This window comes from Scatophagus argus, chromosome 11 (genome assembly GCF_020382885.2).
Source record: "Scatophagus argus isolate fScaArg1 chromosome 11, fScaArg1.pri, whole genome shotgun sequence".
Taxonomy (NCBI): domain Eukaryota; kingdom Metazoa; phylum Chordata; class Actinopteri; family Scatophagidae; genus Scatophagus; species Scatophagus argus.
This window is the reverse complement of record NC_058503.1, coordinates 4,264,568-4,284,466: the sequence shown is the minus strand read 5'-3', so window position 1 is coordinate 4,284,466 and position 19,899 is coordinate 4,264,568. Positions and strand designations below refer to the sequence as shown.

At 41.1% G+C, this 19,899-nt stretch overlaps 2 protein-coding genes across 2 annotated transcripts in view; both read right to left on the bottom strand.

The window, feature by feature from the left end:
* The window catches only part of lats2 (large tumor suppressor kinase 2), a 30,252-nt gene extending 17,542 nt beyond the window's left edge, over positions 1-12,710 (bottom strand). The window contains exons 1-2 of the mRNA XM_046403869.1: positions 12,488-12,710; positions 5,687-6,411 (exon numbers count right to left, since the gene is read on the bottom strand). Of these exons, the coding sequence (XP_046259825.1) occupies positions 5,687-6,052 (366 nt within the window). The 5' untranslated portion in view covers positions 6,053-6,411; positions 12,488-12,710. The remainder of the gene's footprint in view (positions 1-5,686; positions 6,412-12,487) is intronic.
* A 3,872-nt stretch (positions 12,711-16,582) lies between these two features.
* On the bottom strand, positions 16,583-19,834 carry LOC124067195. The gene is made up of 2 exons (XM_046404342.1): positions 19,174-19,834; positions 16,583-18,333 (listed from the first exon to the last, which is right to left on the bottom strand). Exons 1-2 carry the CDS (start codon positions 19,349-19,351, stop codon positions 17,006-17,008), a joined length of 1,506 nt encoding a protein of 501 aa, XP_046260298.1. The 5' UTR covers positions 19,352-19,834; the 3' UTR covers positions 16,583-17,005.
* Between the last annotated feature and the right edge of the window lie 65 nt (positions 19,835-19,899).

Sequence of the window (19,899 nt, the reverse complement as noted above, 5' to 3'; positions counted from 1 at the left end):
GAGCGCAAACACATAGACACATCTACAGAGACACAAAAGGACAAAGACCCTGCAATGCAGTCTGACAGAGCAGAGACGGGGGGAAGGAGAGGCGACATGTTGGGCGGTGACTCGACTGTAGCAGAAGGAACTGTTCCACCCTGCTGCCATTGAATGCTCATTTCCTGTTTGTATTGACTGGGCCCACACTGCTCTGGTTCATTTACAATGGTGGCAGCAATGGAGGTCAACTATCAGAGGAAATGGCTGCCACTGTAGCCTTCAAGTTTTTCACAGTTTCATGTATTATCTTTGACAGATGTTTGAAATGCAATGGAGGAGAAGTAGTGTCCAAAATGAATTTCCATGCTCTCCTGCCATAGTGAATAATTTCTACGGTCAAATAATTTTCTATATTTGATTTCTGCATTTCCGACACCTGCCAAAAGTGTCAAACGTGAGCATATTTTCCAGTCATTATGCTGAATTAATAACAATATCCCATTCATTTCTTTAAAAAATTGGTAACAGATTTAGAAGATTTGTTAAATAAAAGAAGCATTTATAATGTATTATGGGGAAGTCATATTGTGTTACAATGTAGTCATAATACTTTATATTACACACATAATGTTTTCTGATGCACTATATCAACAGTCAAAAAACACTATAGATTATGAATTATAAGTTAGAGTTTATGAATGAAGCTTATGAATGCTCTTGATTAATTATAAACTAGAGGTTGGCTGTTGGAGCTTATAGTGCATTGTGACTAACTATACTCATCCACACACCTTGACAATAGTGTAGTGAAGTAGTGATAGTGACGTGAAGTTCAAAAATATAGTGAGGACTCGTGGTATGTTACAATAATCCATGCAGTATCATAATAATCACTGAAGCTGCATGGATTTTAAATGCCTGAAAATATGATAAACTTTACTGACCACCAAGAGTGAAATGTGAGGATGTATGTGTTATTATGATTGCATCAATATGTACTTCATCTTACTTAATAAATACAATGATTAATAATGATACTGCATGTTTAATTAACCATCCACAGGACTGAGCAGCAGATCACATGCAGCTATTTCAAAAGGACCTATTATGTTCCTTATGTAAATTTTGAATCTGAAAAGTAACTATTTCTCACAGAAATGCTGTCTAAACTAGCATCAATTAGAAGCACTCTTAAGCAAAAGTACCCCAAAATTGGAAATCATATTTATAATTGTACTCCCATATCAAAATCATCAAAGAGCTTTACTAAACTCCAGCCATCCATCTAGGGAACCTGAGACCTGACTGCTGGCATACTGAAGTGTTAAACCAAAATTATACTTTCTGCTTCTGCATGTCTGCAGATGACCACGTACACGCCTCTTTGGGAGTACATTTGGACCCTTTCTGGGCAAATCACAAATCAGTCCTGCAGTCTGCTTTTCTCTAAGTGTCTACTTACTACCTTAAAGAAACATACAGCTTCAAAGTACGAACAGAGCACAGGTCCTGCTATCAGCACACACTGAATAAACAGCAGGGCACACAGCCGTGTTAAGGTGAAATTGATTTGGCTCAGCCCCACAGCTTCTCCCTTCAGGGGCAGCCTCATAACTTCACTTCAGCGAGGAGGATTTCTTCGTAGTTCTGTGTAAATGCTTGAGCTGAGCATTCTTCACATGCCGAGCTCCATCACAGGGCCTGTCTTCGAGCCCTTTAACCACTAGTGCACCAAATCTAAAATAAAACCAGCTGCAATTTCTGATGAAATGCTGTGATTAAAGTCCTCAGTGTAATTCATCAAAACTGCCTCATTCATATCATTTAGAGCAAGAACGCCTTCCATCAGTTGCCAGTGAGAAGATGGTGGATAACAAGATTGAAAAGAGAGTACTTTGCTGTTGTTGTTTTGGGTGCTGGTCAGACTGTGTTTGACAGACTTCCTCATTCATCTTCAGTGAATCTTATACTTGGATAAATCTCTATGTAGTATCACAGAACATAATAAGCTTTCAAAGCAGACTTCCCCTATGTCATCTTCCAGTAGTACAACAAACCCACACAAACGCAACTCTCCTTGCATTGTTATTGATGGATTGAAAGTGCAGGCCCAATGCAACAACAAGGTGAAACATGATAAATTTTTGGCCCTTTATATAAGAGGCACACTGACTTGTAGCCATTCCTTTGCATACTCTTAGTGTTTGATTGAAGCTGTGTATTGGCGAGAATTTTATAATGTATTAGGACACAGGAGTTATGAATCCGTATGTTGCATTTTTTAAATCTGTAGGAAAACTATGCACATGCTTACATCACGATGTGCATAAATTCAGAGTGAAAAGTTTATTTCTTTGGTCTGGGACACAGACAGACTTGTCCCTCACAGGTGTCTGTGAATGATGAAGTTTGATTGGTCCAGCTGACCGAGTGTTGGGGTTTACCCACTGACTTTCAAAATTAACTGGCACCAACAGTTTTCTATTAAGTTGTCAGGGGGATGACACAGACCATCAAGCTTTTGGTTTTTATTTACTTCTACTTTACTATTACTGTAATTATTAGAGGTGGGAAACATTGATTCACTTAATGAATTTCATTTGATTATATTTTTGTGATCCTGAATTGATTGTTTTATTCATATGTATATGTATAAACAACTAGTGCTTGGTCCGTTAGCTCAGCGCTAACACATAATGGGAGTTACCTTTAACGTGCTACTTCACTTGCTTAACATAAAATGACATGCATGCTCATATTTGTTGCTACAGCAACCTCAAAGGGCCATAAAACTCAAGCTCAAATCCCCAAAGGGTTTAGGGAAATACAGCCATCACCCAAGCAGAGACATTGTGTTTCAGGAGAGGGCAATACATACAGAACATGAGCTTGAGGAGCAGGTAAAGCTAAACAGCTAAATATGAAAATTTACTTCAAAATGAATGTATTTTATTTCATTCTATTATCGAGTATAAACAGTCAGGACCAGGGTTTTAAAAAGACTATTTTTAAGTTCAATTTCATTTGTGAAGGATGTTAGTTTAAAGGCTTGTATTTGTGCTGTGTAGAGCAGAGTAGGAGGGAAAACAGCACTCCATGTAACAAGAGTCATGGAGTCACAGTTAAAGCATCCCAAATATCAAAACACTCAGACACTTTAAGAGAAAAAAATGTAACAGCAATTGCAATGTAAATTATTTGCAGTTGCATGTAAAAACTATTAATTATGTAAAAACATGAGATCGTAATACTGGTATATCAATATTTCCTTACTGGAAAGGGGCAGACTGCCCAGTATTTTTATCTGTATTTGTTGAAGCAGCAAAATTATTTGTATTTGTACATCAATCAAAAATACACCTAACAACCCTGTTGTTTCTGCATTAAAACCATTAAAGGCAGCTGATGTAAAAGAGTGACTTGAAGAGAGAGTACATGGCTGTGTTGGTTGGATACCAGGGCAGGATGCTTGAAATGAAAGTGACTGTGCATTGCTGACAGATGTTTAACATCTTTGCCTCTGCTGAATTTACTTTTGCACACTTTGGATGGATCTGCAGCACTGAGTGGGAAATGTTGCCAGACAGCACTTGCACAAGATTTCTTTGGCTGGGAGAGCACTATGAGTAGGCTAAGCAGCATTCTCTTCTATTTCATTTTCCAAATCCATGTTGGAAAATGGGGTAATGTTAGGAGGACAGCAAAAGAGTGTTCAAAAATACTAACTACGGAGGTAACTACGGTGCCATGGTGCATGCCATGGTGCCATAGCATGTAAAATATGATCAACAAAGCTAACAATTATAGATCTTGCTGTCTGTCAAATGGACACTGCACTGTCTATGAGAAATAGCAGCTATCTGCTATATGTTTTTTGTTTGTTCCCAAAAAGCAAATGATCAAAACCATCTAATTTGTGCTTTGCTAAATACTTTATTCAGATTTGACTCCACCCCAATTTCTTACACCCCTTTGTTTAACAGCAGAAAATAATTTTTTGGACATGCATCAAAACCATTTTAAAACATTTACTTCCTTGCAGACATAACTTTCCAAAGTTGATTTAAGCTGTAAATATGGGAGATGAATACACTATTTCTTAATGTGTGCGGATATAAATTTGAGGTTTGATGCTGAATTCAACTCTCCTTCAAATCTAGGGAAGTGAGCCAACCCCTGATTAACAGCATCCACATGACGCCTTGACAATGTGATTTCTAAGGCTCCAGCTTGAGTGGACAGGAGGCCCTCAAGGAAACGCTCTCCCTCCTCACTCTTCTTCGGAGACATCTGATGGCGCTTTTGCATTCCTCAAGCAGGACAGAGGGAGTGAACACCAAACAGCGCAGTTGGGAAACCCACCTGATATTTCAACATTTCAACGCTCAGCCCTGCGTTATGTAATCACAGCACTGCACTCTTGGCAGGGAGGACTTATATTGTATTGCACCTAGAAGCTTGTGGCACTCTTGACTGCTTTCGTTACGAATTCCTGACTGAAGGACGCAGAGAGGCTTTAAACATCAGAGTTAAGTGACTTCTACAGCAGAAGAGCAACGCTTGCCAAGACACACATAATACTAACATATTCATGGAGTGTATTAATATACAGGACAATACGTCTTCTGTCTCTCTGCCTCTTGTGAATGTCTCACACATTCACACAGTAGGGGTGTAAAAGCACACTGTGGCACAATATACTGCAGTACAAAAATGTGATATAGCATTATGGCAATGAAAAATGTCCTATTCCATTATTTTCACTTTTTCAGTCATGATTCCTAAAAGTTGTCAATTTTTTTTTTAGATGGGAGGGTACAGTTAAATATTATGTTATGAGGACATTCTCATCCACTGATGTAGACAGATAGATGAAGATTTGTTTGTTGAATAAAAGCAGCTTCAGTACCTTTCTGGTGACAATTTCCACAATGACCACATCTATAGTGTGTTGTGGGGGCATTCATAGTCTATTATAAAGCATTCAAAATGCTTTATGACTATACTCTGATGAACCATGTCAACAGTCATAAAACAATGCAAATGTGACTCAGCTGTAGTAAGGACTCACACCATGCTGTAACAGTCCATGCAATTTCATAAGTTATCACTATCTATTCAGTAAAGCACATAGTGATGCCTATATAATAATGCATGCTTCATTGTTGTGGTCAGGAAAGTGTAATGTAGTGTGATTTTCACGCATTTAAAAGAATTCTAGCAGCCACATAAGCATTATTAAGCATACTATGAGTATTTACTACACTTGATAGTTGAGGTGTGTGATAAGTGAGTGTATGCAGTCATAATGTATTATAAGTCCCCTCAGTTAACCTTTAGTTTATACCTAGTCAAAAGCATGAATTAGACCCTTGAACTTATAATGCATTACAAGCCCTTTATAATTATAATCATGTTATAATCCATGTTGTCTAATTATGTATAGTTATGAGTGTAGCTGAAGTGCTGCCAGTGTTCTTTTCTTTCATATGCATTTTCACTACATTGTAAAATTTCTGTAAAATTCAAAGTCTGTCCGAGATTTAGTTTTCATGGATAATCCAGTTGAAACTTCTGTTAATCTAATATTACTATACAGCAGTCTCACTCACTGATTACAAACAGGGATTTCAAAGGGATTATTAGCTGGAGTAAATAAAACTAAAAATAGAGTAAATACTTAAATAAAAAAGATGTGGCTCACCTGGTCACAGCCGGCATTGACCAAATCCTGAAGCATCTGCCGGTTGACTTCCCCGGCGCCCGCAGGGTGTCCTGATCCGGAAGATGGGCCCGAGTCATTGGCGAAGGGCAAGAGGGACTTGCGGATTTCTCGCAAGGCACTCTGGTAGTTGTTGAACTTCTGTGGGGGTCTGAGTTGCTGCTGTCGACTGGCTGTGTCTTTCCCGGTCTTGGAGTCGGAACCTCTGCCGCCCTCTGTCCTTGAGCTGGCCCCGTGCAGCGCTTGGCTCACCAGCTTGGCCGGCTGCTTCAGACCCTCCTTGATCTCCTGAAGCCTCTGGCGTGTGTTGCCCACATATGGGGCAGCTGGGAAAGTCTTGGGCCTCATGGCCTCAGTGCCCAGAGCAGGCACTTACTCTAACACGGAAACACACACACACACACAAATTTACACTGACTCTCCTACACCCTCCAAGAGACCCCTTTCAAGCTGGCTGACCTAAATAGATAAAGAGTCTCCAGATGGGAGGGACAGATTTGGGAGTCCTCCTTTGTATCCCTTATTTGTTTGTGCCTCTCTTTGTGTTTGTGATTCCTGCTGATGCTGGTGTGGTGGACCAAGGTGAAGCGTGGTACTACAGGCATTCCATGGTGTGGCTTTCAAGGCTCAGGTTCCAGCTTATTCCAGGAAATGCATCCAGTCACGAGGGCACCGCGGAGCCAAACCATGATGCTGCCAATGTTCGCCTGTGGAGGAAGGGATGGAGTTAGAGCATGGAGACTGTGGTCATGCATAGTGTTCATGTTTTTCTTATTTTCTAAAATTAAAGCAAGCACTGGGCAGTTTAGATCTTGTGCACAGACCAAATATGTACAAGTGAACCAGCAATGTTAAAAGCTCATTAGAAAGGACACGGCAAAAGGCTGAAACACACACAAAGGGTCTCGGGCATTCTGATGTAACAAAAGGTAAAGGCTTTGGAAGACTAACTATGTTAGCAGAGACAGAATTACTGCTTTTACTTACTTACTGCTTGTGAATTTCCCCACTGCAGGATGAATAAAGGACTATCGTATCGTTTAACACTGATATGTTGATGCTATTAGTGCAATGCAGCACACTGCAGGCTAAGAACACCACTATAGTTGTATTACCTTAATTTTTGCATCAAAAACCAAAACAAAGTGACTTTATTTTCAGTATGGAGGAAGTCAGATTCAGCATTAGTACTGCTTAAGCAGTACTGCATACCTAATGCATAATTCAGGAATGCTAGGGGTCATAAAACACGACCTGCCCCCCTCCGCCACCCATCAGTGCATAGCTGTGGTTGCAAAAGCCAGTCCGAGTCACTGCATACTTCTGGTACATGGTCATCGGTAAACACCCTACTGAGAGCACAGAGCTCCAACGTGGGGTCACAACAAGTCAGCGGCTCTCCCTGCTTCAGCCTCCCTGCCTGTGATGCTCCCCTGTGATCAGACATCTAACACCATTTGACAGTCTTATCTGGAGGAACATGCTCCACATTCTATCACAACAGTGTTACTCCTCCAGATGGGATGACGTGTGGAATAAATGCACATGTTCCTGACAGGAGCGTCACGTGAGGACCTGCAGCCCAGTCTGAAACATTTTGGTTGACACAATGAGATGTGGGGTGTTTAGAAGGTTTTGTTGCATTAAATAGAGGGTTCACAGAACAACAACATTAAAACACAAGATTTTTCCAAAACATCAACAGCCTGTGGCACAAGTCGGTAATGACTGTGAATCCAGAACTGCTCATGGCCAATATTCAGCATCTGAAATGTTGACCATATCACACTTTCGTGACAAAAAAGAATCTGAGTATTCTCCACCTGGATGGAATAGATGTACACTATCCTGGGACAGAATTCTCTTGCTAACATCAACATGCTAACTATGATACCATGTTTATATTTAGCAGGTGTAATATTTAGTATGATCACCATCTCATTTCAGCCTGCTGATTAGCACTAACAACACAACGTACAGCTGAGGCTACTGGTACCGAAGAATTAGTTTTACTGGTCTTAAACTAAAGTACTGGACAGACCGACATTTCTGAATTGATGATCATGTGTGATAAAAAAACTCAATTTAACTTGATTTTCTGTACTAAATTCCATAGTAATTCATCCAATAGTTGTTAAGACATTTCAGCAAATAGCAAAAATAATTCAAATGAAGATAAATAACTGCCTTACAAAGTCTTTTGTTTGCTGACCTTTCTTGTAATAGAGCCACGGAATTTTAATATTGATAACGTTAGACCAAATCTGATCTTCAGGAATGGTTACAAGAATGCAAGTTTCAAACCCAAGACTGGCATTACATCCCAGATGATTAAAGAGGAGGAAATATTTTGTCATCTGCAGTCACTTTTTACTATTTCATGATTGGCTTTTGTTCCACTTAAATTCATTCATTCTTTTTCTCCTCCTTTCTTCACGTTTGGGATCTGCTTAATTAGTCTCACTCTTCTAGCAAAGCATTACCTGTCGACAGAAAACCATGAAACTGACAGGCAGGGTGGTTTCCTGTCCAACTGAGCAGCTCAAAGAGCCAGAGAAGATTTCTGTTTGGCTGCCAGGTGATGTCTGGTCTCCAGTCTGGTTTGTTACCTATATGGAAGAGCCGCCAGACAAAATTTCTTTCTGGCAAGTTTCGACATGGCTGTGCTGTTAAAATGTTGTCTGCTATTCCAACCATTTTGCCAAGCAATCAACCTTTAATTGGTTTTTCAGAGTCTGATTGGCAGGTACATTGGTAAAAGAAATAATTCACCCAATTACCGAGGGACGATTATCCTGACAAGTGGATATAATTGATGAGTTGAAGCAGTTTCCATCAAATCTGTTATTTTCTACATCAGGAAAAGTCCTACAGACATAAAGACAAGCATCTTGATAATACCTGCTGCACAGTGTCAGCAGCAATAAAACCCAGCATAGCCATACAGCTGCTATGATAACTAAGAGTTTAATGTTCACCGTACACTGATTTGGAACAGTTGAGACTGTTGAGATGTCCTCCTGTTATACTATTTTAACGGACATCTGATATCCAATCACAAACAAGTGTTTTGCTTTATGGCCATGGTACAAGTTCCAAGTGGGTGGACTTACTCTGTGTTTTCAAGGTTCTGAAACTTAAAGGCATTCATTAAATCTAAGGTAAGTGCGAGGATCACTGGAGACAGCAACAACAGTGAAGTGTTTTAAATTTGCTTCTGACAGGTGTCAGAGCTGAAGCTCATGAATATTGTAGTATTTAGAGTTACCCACCAAACAGGGTCGTAAAGGGTCATACCACAGGCCCATAGTATTGTGACACTTTCAGGAGACTCCTGTCTGTCCATGTTGAGGAATGCTGAAGATACCATTAAAGGAAAACCTTCAAATGTTTACAGTTTACAGTGGGGGGAAAGTAACTTGATAATTCAATATGATTTTGCACACATTTACTAAGTGCAGTGTAGGGCTGAAGATAGATTACAACACCACTATGTAGCTGTCGGGGGGGTGGTAAACACAAGTGAACCACAGCCACAAATCTTTGCATGTAAACAATACATTAAAAATCAATACGGTGTTTTAAAGAATCAATACAGTATCACAAAACATAAAATCAGGATACTCAAGTGTGTCAATAATTTCCTAAACTCCTATCCAAAGTGTGTTATTACTAATATTGCAATAATAATTTAAACCATGTTGCCCTGAACCGTTTTCCAGTCAATGCAGGGTAGAACTGGGATCATGGCATTCACACCAATGTAGCCAAACATAAAAAGCTGTTTAAGTACACCCCCTCACCCACTGGCAGACTTCATCCCTTTGGGCCATTTCTAAGAAGGACACAGCCCTTGTTGTTTGGACAGATAAAACTTTGTACAGACAGAAACATTTTTCTTTTTATATTGGTGGCTGGTGGGGTGAGGCAGGGCCAAGTGTGCCAAGCAGCATAAATGTTGCCCCATCACTGGGATCTCTTGCCTCCATTCCTGTGATGCTTTAGGCGCCATGTCCAACCAAAGAGCATTCCATTCCACAAGTAACTACAAGTAAACTCATTCCACTGTTGAATCATGGGACAGTCTCTGCTAACCAAAATAAACCAAAAACAAAAAAACAAGAATTATGTATGATCTCTGTCTGGACACAGGCTTTAGAAGGGTGTTGGGCGGAACATGGAAAAGTTTACCAAAGAAAAAAAAATGTGCAAAGACACCGCAAACCACGACTCACACACACAGCCACAAACACAGGGAATACTTTATCCTAACCTTCATCGATACATCCTTAAGCCTTGTCTCTGCTTTTACATTCAAATTCGATGTGTCAGATACATTCTGTTTCACAAAAATGTTGGCACTTTATGCTACAAAATACGCACACTGAAGAAAATCTCTTAATGTGTCATTTAGATGCTCAGTCTTACTTTTTTTGTAAAATAAGTAGATAAAAAAAATGTCTGCAATTTTTCAAAAAAAAAAAAGAAAAAAGAGAAAAGAAAACAGGAATGTATCATAAATGCACCTTTTAAAACTCCATGAAACAAGACAACAGGTGAAATAAATTTGTCTTGAGCAGATTATTCACACAGTTTGAGGAAAACAATATTAAATCACTTTTACCTGCAGTTCCTCTAATGACCACTAGATATCGACTCCAACTGCACTGAAGTGAAAAGAAAATAAACTTACTTTGGAAATAGTCAACTTTTTTTCTTGGAGATCTCTGGCTTTAAGCACCTGAAAGAGTCATTCTCCTGGTGTGCATCTTGTTGAAGAATTCTTATATGAAATATTTCATGTCTTAAAAGGGATGTAAGTTATAGGATGTGTCTTCATGGAGAGGTCACACTGTGTTGTTTTGGTCGCTCACCCTGCCTCAGATTTCGTGTTGGAGATGAAATAGGAAGAAATATATTCTGAGACCTTATTCAGCACTAATATTCAACACAGAATATCTGACAACAGATCTCTGATTAAATCGAACCCTTTCCAACATTATCAGTGATGCCCATATCTAATGTGCACAGATGAAAGGAGCAGTTACTGCAGCTTGCTGCAGTCAAGCAGGAGAGAAAGTGAATGTGTCTGGATGAGAGATGCACAAAGGAAAACAGAAAGCTAAAGTGATGTGTAACTCCCTGTGGAATTATGATTTTAATGTGTAACAGGCTGTTGGTTCATGTATTTTGTGGTGTTCTTCAGTGTATAAACTTACATTTCTGTAACTTTCCTTCAGCATTCAAAACATCCCTTATTAAATCTACAGGTGACACATGGTTCTACAGTCCCTGGGGTTCACCAAACTCCATAGACAGGCGCATAAGCACAGCAGGGTCAGCCCAGGCCTCATTACAGCACAAACCCCAGAGCCAGACTTCACATCTAACAGATCCAGCGGCTGTCTCATCCCAAATATCAAGCTTCTTAGGCATTTGCCAATCTTTTTTTGTTTGTTTATTTTCCTGGTTACCGACAGAGAAACACAGAGCACAGCTTAAAAGACCTCCGCCAGCATCTGTCTCCAGTCCAGTGGTGATTTCCCACTGCATTGTTCCCTGACAGATGCCTCAGCGCTGCCTGACAGAATGAAATCCAGCTGTGTGGCCTGATACCTGATGACACACTGTTGCATTACCACAACATGAGTATCATGCGCCTAACTGTTTAAAAAATGTGACTTCTCGCCTTAGGAAGCACAGTGGCAGGAACATAAAGTGTCTAAATAAAACTTGGGTGTTATGATGTGGTTTTTGCATAACTCAGGCCTAGGGCTCAGCATTCAGTGGAGTGGGCTGTTGCTGAGGGCGCTAAATCCCTGACGCTGATAAGACCAAAATCTGCTGGCCATTTAATGTAGTAAAAGTGTGTCAAACACAAAGAGAGACAGTGTGCGTTTGAATGTTGTAGTAGCACACCTGAATGAAACACATGGTTGTCTCAATGCCAAGCTATGCAGCTCTTTAGGCACAAATTGAGTGGGAATTACAAATTCTAAACAAATGCTCTGCACATATCACAAGCAACATTTTACACTATTTATTCACTCACACTGAAATCCTATTTCTCCACTTGTGTTATGAGTGAAATATAAAGTGATTGCTGGGCTTCTCTGGACACATTTATGTCTCTTTAAAGCTTGTTTTAACTGTGTGTCACTACTGTATGTTTATTATAGAGTTGTTCAGGCAGTGTTTGCAGTTAAACGTTAAAATGAGCACCGGATGTTCTCTATTTTAGATGCAATTCTATGGCTGGAAATCTCCTGGATCTCCCTGATGTGTCAGTGGTCCCCAACATGGCGTTTGGGTCCCTAAGAGGCCCTTCAGTTGGTGTTTGCAGCAAAAACTTGGCAATTCCAGAATAAGTGCACATACCTGAAATCAGCATCCAGGAATAATGTACAAAACAGACTATTGTGTTTACTCCCCACCATAGTGCGTGAGCTATAAAACCGTTACAAAATGGTGTCTGTGTAGTTTACAGTCTTCGCCTGGGCCCCCGGACGTGAAAACGTACGGAAACCCCTGTTTTAACGTCCTGTGGCCTTCCCAACTGTATCCCAGGCTGAGGCTGGGGGCTGAGAGCAGCACCACCAGAACATTCATCTGCGGAGAAAACTGAGGCACTCCGGCTATCCCTACAGAGGTTCAAAGTGAACATTCCCCTGTCTATGTCCTTCACTTCAACACACCCGTGACGGAACTTTTTCCCTCAGCACCAAGTCGTGGAAACAAATTACACCACCACTCCCCTCCCCAAAAAAGTAAGTCTCAACTTACCATGTGATAGAAGTAGCGAGAATAACTCAGAATGGAGAATAAATCCCGTCAAACGACTTTTCGCTTAACTGCCGCGTAGAGAGAGCTGAAGAGCTCAGTGAAGACGGAGAGACTGTATAAATATGATGAAATGAGCCTCCATTTTCTCCCCAGACTCCAGGCAGGATCAGAAATGCAGCACAAAGTTGGACACTCGCTGCATTGTTAACATTCCACAGGTCACGTGAGGGACCAACGCACGTCAGCACAGGCACGGAGATCGTCTATTTAAATCATGATTCACTCGATGACTTTTTGAAAGAACTACTGATTTGTAGCAGTGAAACCTGAACAGTCACGTTATACTGAATGGGATCTCAGCACTGGGGATCAGTAAAAGTCGAATAACTCTACGTCAAAAAATTCTAAAGAATAATGCAGCGGTAAATCCGTGCTACTTGCTTGCTAGCTAATGACATTTGTCTGTGCTTTTGTAGTCTAAGGCAAACAATACACAATGCCACAGTTTTTAGACAGTGATCAAAATAGTACAAGTTAAATTAGAATACTGGTATATGCTTTGAGAAAATAAAGTAGGCCACCCCATTCTGATATTGCGCATTTGAGATTATTGTAATGGGGCAAGTATATCCTTGTAGGAAAAGTTGACAATCTAGTGAAAATCTGGGGGTAGAACCACTAGCATTGCTGTATATACTGTCGGGGGCACCAAAGACATTTTCAATTCTATTCATAGTGGTGTAGTTAAAAAAGCAACAGAGTGAGATGTCTTCATTCTTCATCCTCTTTGATGGCACAAATTCTAGGAGGGGCTTCCTGCAATGCATTTCTCTCCTTGATATATATATAAAAAAAAAATAGCAGAACATTACTTAGTCACTTCACTCTGGCCTTGGAAAGAAACTTAACCAAAGAGCCAAAGGCCACGAATCAGTGTGAATACAAATTAAAAGCCTATTCTCTATTATCAGTTATCACAAAGCCAAACACACAGACAATACAACATATATTCAGTATATATACATACAGTACTGAAGCAGAATCACAAAGCTTTTACATTTCCCAGATTTAATGTATTAGTCACAGAGGGAATAATGGGGGGAAAATAAACAAGAAATGAGACCTTATACATCATGAAAGCACATGCAACCCTAACAATAAAGGCAAACAGCATGACAATAAAATAGAGTGTGAGACAGACAAGTAAGACAAAAAACACACTGCATTAATCTCAACCTAGAAGTTCTTTGTTATATTAGAGTAGGAGTTAATGAACCATCAACTACTGGCTGCTGTGTGACAGAAAAAAAAGATCAACCAACAACTTTCTCTTATATAAAAATCAAATGAAGCATCATGTTATTTCAACCACCATTTATTTCAATGGTTTTGCTATTAACTTCTCTTAACACTGGTATGTGGGCAAACTCAGTGTTGCATTTTATCCTTTCAGCGACAGCATTTGCAAAACATAACTTGTGTGTTAAAAAAAAAAAGTAATAATAATAATACAAAAATGTCACAGTACCATTTCTTGCTCATTTTGAAATAGTTTCTCCGTCTAAAAGCTTTCATTCCCCATCCTTTAAGCAACAAGCCCAACTTCACTAGTCAGCAGATACCAGTGTGGTGAGTCAAACTTAACTTTGGAAAGGAAGCATGTCTGTTCATCAAAAAAAGCACATGTATTTCTGAAGAATTAAAAACTGTTTTGAGAAAGGTTTTTCAGACATTTTTAGCAGTACTGATTAACTTCATGCCAGAAGTAAGATTGTTGGGAATAAACAGAAGACCAACAGGATATTTAACATTAGTAGTGATAACCACCATGGCTAATTAAGAAAAGAAAGTGCCACCTCATCAACAAAAATATATTAACACAGACACCCAACCCCCCCCCCCCCCCCAAAAAAAAAAAAAAATTCCAGGTAGAGAGAACGTCAGTCTCATGTGTTTGAGGAACCCCAAGAGCATACTTTCAGTGCACGTGAAGTGGTCAGAAAAGACAGCCGTACATGGAGGGAACATCCAGCGGCCTGAGAACACTCTGGGCTGCCACGGAGCACCTATCTGAACCTCGCACTGCTTTTGGAGTAGCCTCTTTTAAAATCCGGAATCAAAACGGAGCCGGTTTAGTCTCTGCTGTTGTAACAAAGCTTTCCATTGTGTGAAAAAACTTTTCCCAATTAACTTTAGGCCCTGAGCCAATGCACAACTAGTGCTTAATCCCTCAAAACATCATCTGGAATTTGTAGGCGTTAAACAGTAGAAGGGTGATTAACAGAAGATTAAAGGGAACATTTCTCACTTTATACACATACGCATACACACACAGCTTAGTGACTAATGATGCTTTGTTGTAACGTATAGGGGATGACTATTTTTGCATGTTTAGCTTACTAACCAAACCAGGAAAGGGTCATATTGAGCACACTGTATGATGCAATAATGCATATTGGTAGAAAACACAGGCTGATCTGTAACAGCAGTACCCGCTTTACAAACTAAGGCACGAGCAAAAGACGCATTTCAAGAAGCAGGGTCATGTTTTATGCAGAGAACTCTAAAATTGTAAGACGTTTTCTAAGCAAACACTATATATCATTACAGATTTTTCAGTTTATTAGACTACATGTAAGCCCATATCTCAACTATTAAAAATATTCAAAAATGAATTTCAATGGCTGGGTAACCTTTCTGAAAATAGCCTCCAGTCTTGTACTGGAATTAACAGAAGCGTCTCTGTGGTATGTGTTCACGGTTCAAAATGGTTGCAGTCAACTAGAAGGGAACACACTGAACAAAGCCATTGAGAATTACACGGTCTCAAAATCAACGTACAAGTGCTGAAGTCTACACGGTCAGCTGAACAAAGTGTTAATTAAACCTCGTCAACAACACTTTAGTTTCCGTGGGAAAAAAAAACCCCACTCAGGCTGCCTTTGGAGAAATCGGTCTTTTTATAACACATCTCTTTCAATCATTTGTAATGACACTTTGATTCAGCGTGACTATAAAGAATCACAGGAACATGTATGAGAGAATGATGCTTTCGTTTCAGCACACAAATGCCGGCCTATGAAGTTGCTGTTTGAGAACTATCGGCGGCCACACATAATGGGTTTGTCCTGCTCCCCGCTATGTGACGTTAAACCAACATGCATTCATGAAACATAAACCTAGAAACATGGGAAACAACACTGATCTTCCCTTCCTAACCAACCCAAAGAACATCTAGAAAGCTCAAGATTTGTATTACATAAGAAGGCATTTTGGCAAAACACTGAACTGGGATACTTAAAAAAAAGTAGCCTGCAGAAACTCCAACACCGGTATGACGGGGTAAATATTGACATCATTGGTTGGAACCACTAAATGGATCCATCTGGACTCCGTCAGTGTTGTACTGTAGCTCATCCTCCTGGCCTGCAGTGAAAACCGTGTGTCTTTTTGGTCCATTTCAGTTATTTTACCACCCAGCAATTCAAGTTTCTACAGGGAGGGCTGTTCATTTTGTGTTAAAGTCATGAGTACCAGTAAAGCCCTGCCGAAGAGGACATCTGCCATTCCATGCTGTGCAACAAACCAGGAAACTATTGTTGAAAACTTCTGGAAATGAGCTGTGTTTCCACAATGCACAGCAGATAAATTAACACCAGAACCTGGCCATGTGGTAGTAAAACTGGCCTGTGGGTGGCAACAGGCAACTGATTGTAATCTATTGTTGTAAAGTCTAGCTGGTAGCTAAAAAGAAAAAAAAAAGTCAAAATGCCAAAAAAGATTAGTCTCCACACAGTGATCCCTTAAAACCCTCATCAGCCAAGACATGTTTCTATCCCTGCATGGTGAACAGGCAGGAGGAAGCTTATCTATGGGCTGCTTTACTATGCATGTTGTTCTTATTTTAACTTCTTTGTGTTATGTGTACTGGTCTTGGTTCATAAGCAGGGAAGAAACAAAACAGCTGGTGTAACCAACAAACCCTTTCTGCAATGGAGGCAGGGATTAATCAGTGAAGTCAGCTGCTCCAGTATTTGACTTGGATGAAACAGACAAAAAAAAAACTTGCAGATTTTAGCATGGCACAAGACTGGATCAGTGGGAATATTGTCTATACCACCCAAACAGTTTACATACCTCAGTATTTACAAATGGCTAAAGGTACATTTTAGTCACACAGTTGTCATTCAAAACCTAAATAAAAAAAATAACATCCTCTGCAAGCCTGCCATTCTTTGTCAGTTGTGTTGCATAACTTAATGACATCACATCTCAGCAATGTGGTTTCTGGATTTGAGAGAAGTGCTCCTATCTCCAAGTACAGACTGACCTAAATAGTGGGGAAACACATATGCTGGAAGTGTAAATTAAAGTGAATAAGTATAAATCAGTTTTCTGTGGTAATTCTGTAGTGCTGACACAGGGTTGTAGTGGGAGAACACAGAATAAGGTCCAAAGCAGTAAAGGGAACTTAAGTGCTCGACCAGCATTAAGGAGCACTAGGCATTTTTCCACAAATCACTCTAGTGGAGCTGCAGAGATGCACAGGTTGTTTAAGGCACAGGCAACTTGCACAATCTTATCAAAGGTAGAGAGGTTCGATGTGCGCTCAGAGGCTGCGGTGAAGGGGCTCTCAACAGGGCCTGTGAGCATGGAGTACCTCTGCTTCACCATGGAGATCACCCTGTCCACATGCCTCTGCACGCTCGCCGTCTCAGAGGAAGTATCAGCCGGTGGTGAGCCCTCCGAGCTCCCGGCTATTTTAAACAGGGCTCCACGGGCAGCCACAGAATCCGCAATGTCGAGATCGCGACTCGCCAAGACGACATCGCCGGGGAGAAGCTTGCACAGAAGGCCGCAGCCCTCAGCCAGGCTTTTGTCACTGACGTTTCCCAGCACGCCCCTAGAGACAAAGGTGACCACGCCTTGTGGAGCCACACCAATCAGATACTTCAACACATTATAACTTGTCCCCACACCTTGAGAGTTTGGCACCACCCTCTGCTGCTGCTGTTGCTGGTTGCCCCTGGAAACCGGCTCCTCAAAAGGCACCGTGAAACAGTCTATGATGACAGCGCAGTCAGGGTGGGAGGCACGCAGAGCCGCCGGCAGGTTTTTCCGAAGCTCGGCTCTAGAGGGCCAGAAGACGGCTGTCGGCACCAGAGTGGAGGACATGATGCTGACCATCTGGTGCACTGTCCTGGTTACTGTGCCAACTTTCACACCAAAGCGGTATGCCAGGTCTTGGTTGCGGAGGTCCAGACGGAGTCGCATCAGTGTCAGCAGCAACTGCTGGAACTTGGAGAGCTTCACGTTTTTCATTCCATCCATGTGAGGTGCCAGCAGCCACATGACTGTCTCTAGGACAAAGTAGTTGGGTAAACCAGTGTAAAACTTTACTTTCTCTGCATCATTCCTCAAGGAGCCCTCAGCGAGGGACATTTTCTCCACCGACTCCCTGAGGGTCTGGTTCTCCTTCTTAAGGGCTTTCAGGATATCGTCAAAGTTAAGAGGCGTGTCAGACGTCTGAACAAACCTTCCTTTCTTGCTGTCACTCATAGATCCATCATCCTCGTCTTCTTCATCAGTGCTGAGGGAAGAGGACGTACTTTCCTCGACGATGGCCTCTGGCTCCCTCTCCTCAGGATGATCCTTCTGGTCCCGCTCCCCCACCACAGACCTGCCCTGGCCCTGCAGAAACAACAAGGCGTTGGCCGCCTCCACGCGCGCTTCCTGCTTGTCCAGAATTTCCAAGGCACCTGGCTCTTTCATCTCTGGGGATAAGGGAGCTGTCGTGAACACGGAAGGAACATAATCTGGCGAACGCGGATTCTTCACCTGTTTACCTACATGTGGAAAAAGCAGATGTAGTAATTGAGGATGAGGTGAAATAAAGAAAAAAAATGGAACTGTCTGTTTATGGCAGTTCGTTCAATAAAAAGTCTACTTTGGTCAGCAGAGTTTCAGGACAAATTGTAGTGGGCAAGCAGCCATGTTTTTTCCTGCCTGTGCTGGTACACTGTCCTACCAAGAAAGAGCAAAGTGAGCAGTTTGATAACAAGTGAAAGAGCAACAGATTCGTTGGGATGGGATTAGGATATCGCTAATGTGGTTTCTTGTGGGTGTGACAATTTCGAGCCTGTAAAATTACAGTTTCTCTATAAACTTATATTATGAACCAAAGAAAGGTGTGTGAAAATAACATGCAAAAGTAGACTGTTGTCACTGAGATGTGAGAAATTCAGGTGCCTTTTTCAATAAGTCGAGTTTAGGTTTGAAGACTTGATGTCACAACTGTGAATAGTTTTATTTTGTAATTTGAGCCTTTTTTAAATCTGATATTCAAAACTTAGCAAATTTAAGACGTCAATTTGGTTTGATGGCTTAGCCAGGCTTGCCTAACCAAAAAAATAGGCTGATAGACATCAACGAATAATGTGAACATGACTTAAAAATAAAATGTAAATATAAATATAATATCTTTTTACACTAACGACTGAATCAATCAAACCCAAATACGACAGTGTACGCAGTTACTGTAACCAAAGAAGAAATCTTCTACACAATAATCCACCCACAACAAAGCTAATGAAAACGCATTTTGAATCATCAAATATACTGCATATTCCCATGGAATTCCAGCAAACATTGATCTTATAAGTTTCAGCGTTGCACTGCATTCATACCTGAGATGAAGTGAGTACTACACAGCCGACTGCCGTCGTTCGGCACCCAGCCCTCTCGGTTCACAGCAGCTATCCAGCGCTGCTTCCTCTCGGGGTCCCGGGGGAAACGGTAGAAAGATAAGGTGGTGCCTGGTGTCCTTCTGTTCCTACAGCCTGCCACCACACATGTATGAACCATAGTAAGGCCACGGAGAAGCGTGGAGGTGTGCGTTGTTATCTGGTGGGTGTTTTGACTCCCAAAATGGTGGCCGAGCACAGGGAGAAAAAAAAATGTTGACCGTCATCAACGGTCCTTTGCATTCATCGATTTAATTGGATCATCTTTACGCGACGTCACTGACACGCGATCCTAACGTACGCGGTGCTACAGCAGAGCTAACGGCCTGAAATGAGTTGAACGCTGCAAAAAACACTTTGTGCTTTCTGGAGTCGAATAGATGGAACTAAAGAACAAACTCCCAAAGGCTGCAGTCGCAGAAAACAGTAGCACAGTGGTTATCTGGCTAGCTTACTGCTGATGCCTAACTGCATGCTAACGTACTCCTCACTGGCGTTACCCCAAATAGCTTCATGTAACTAACTGTGTAAAAAAAAACCATGATGTTGATGGTCGAAATTGTCTCTCGTAACCAACTTGGACATAACACGTGTCTACATCACCTGGCTCTTATTTGCAGCAAATAACTGCGATCCTGCTCACCACGGAAAGCAGCTTCTGGATCAGCC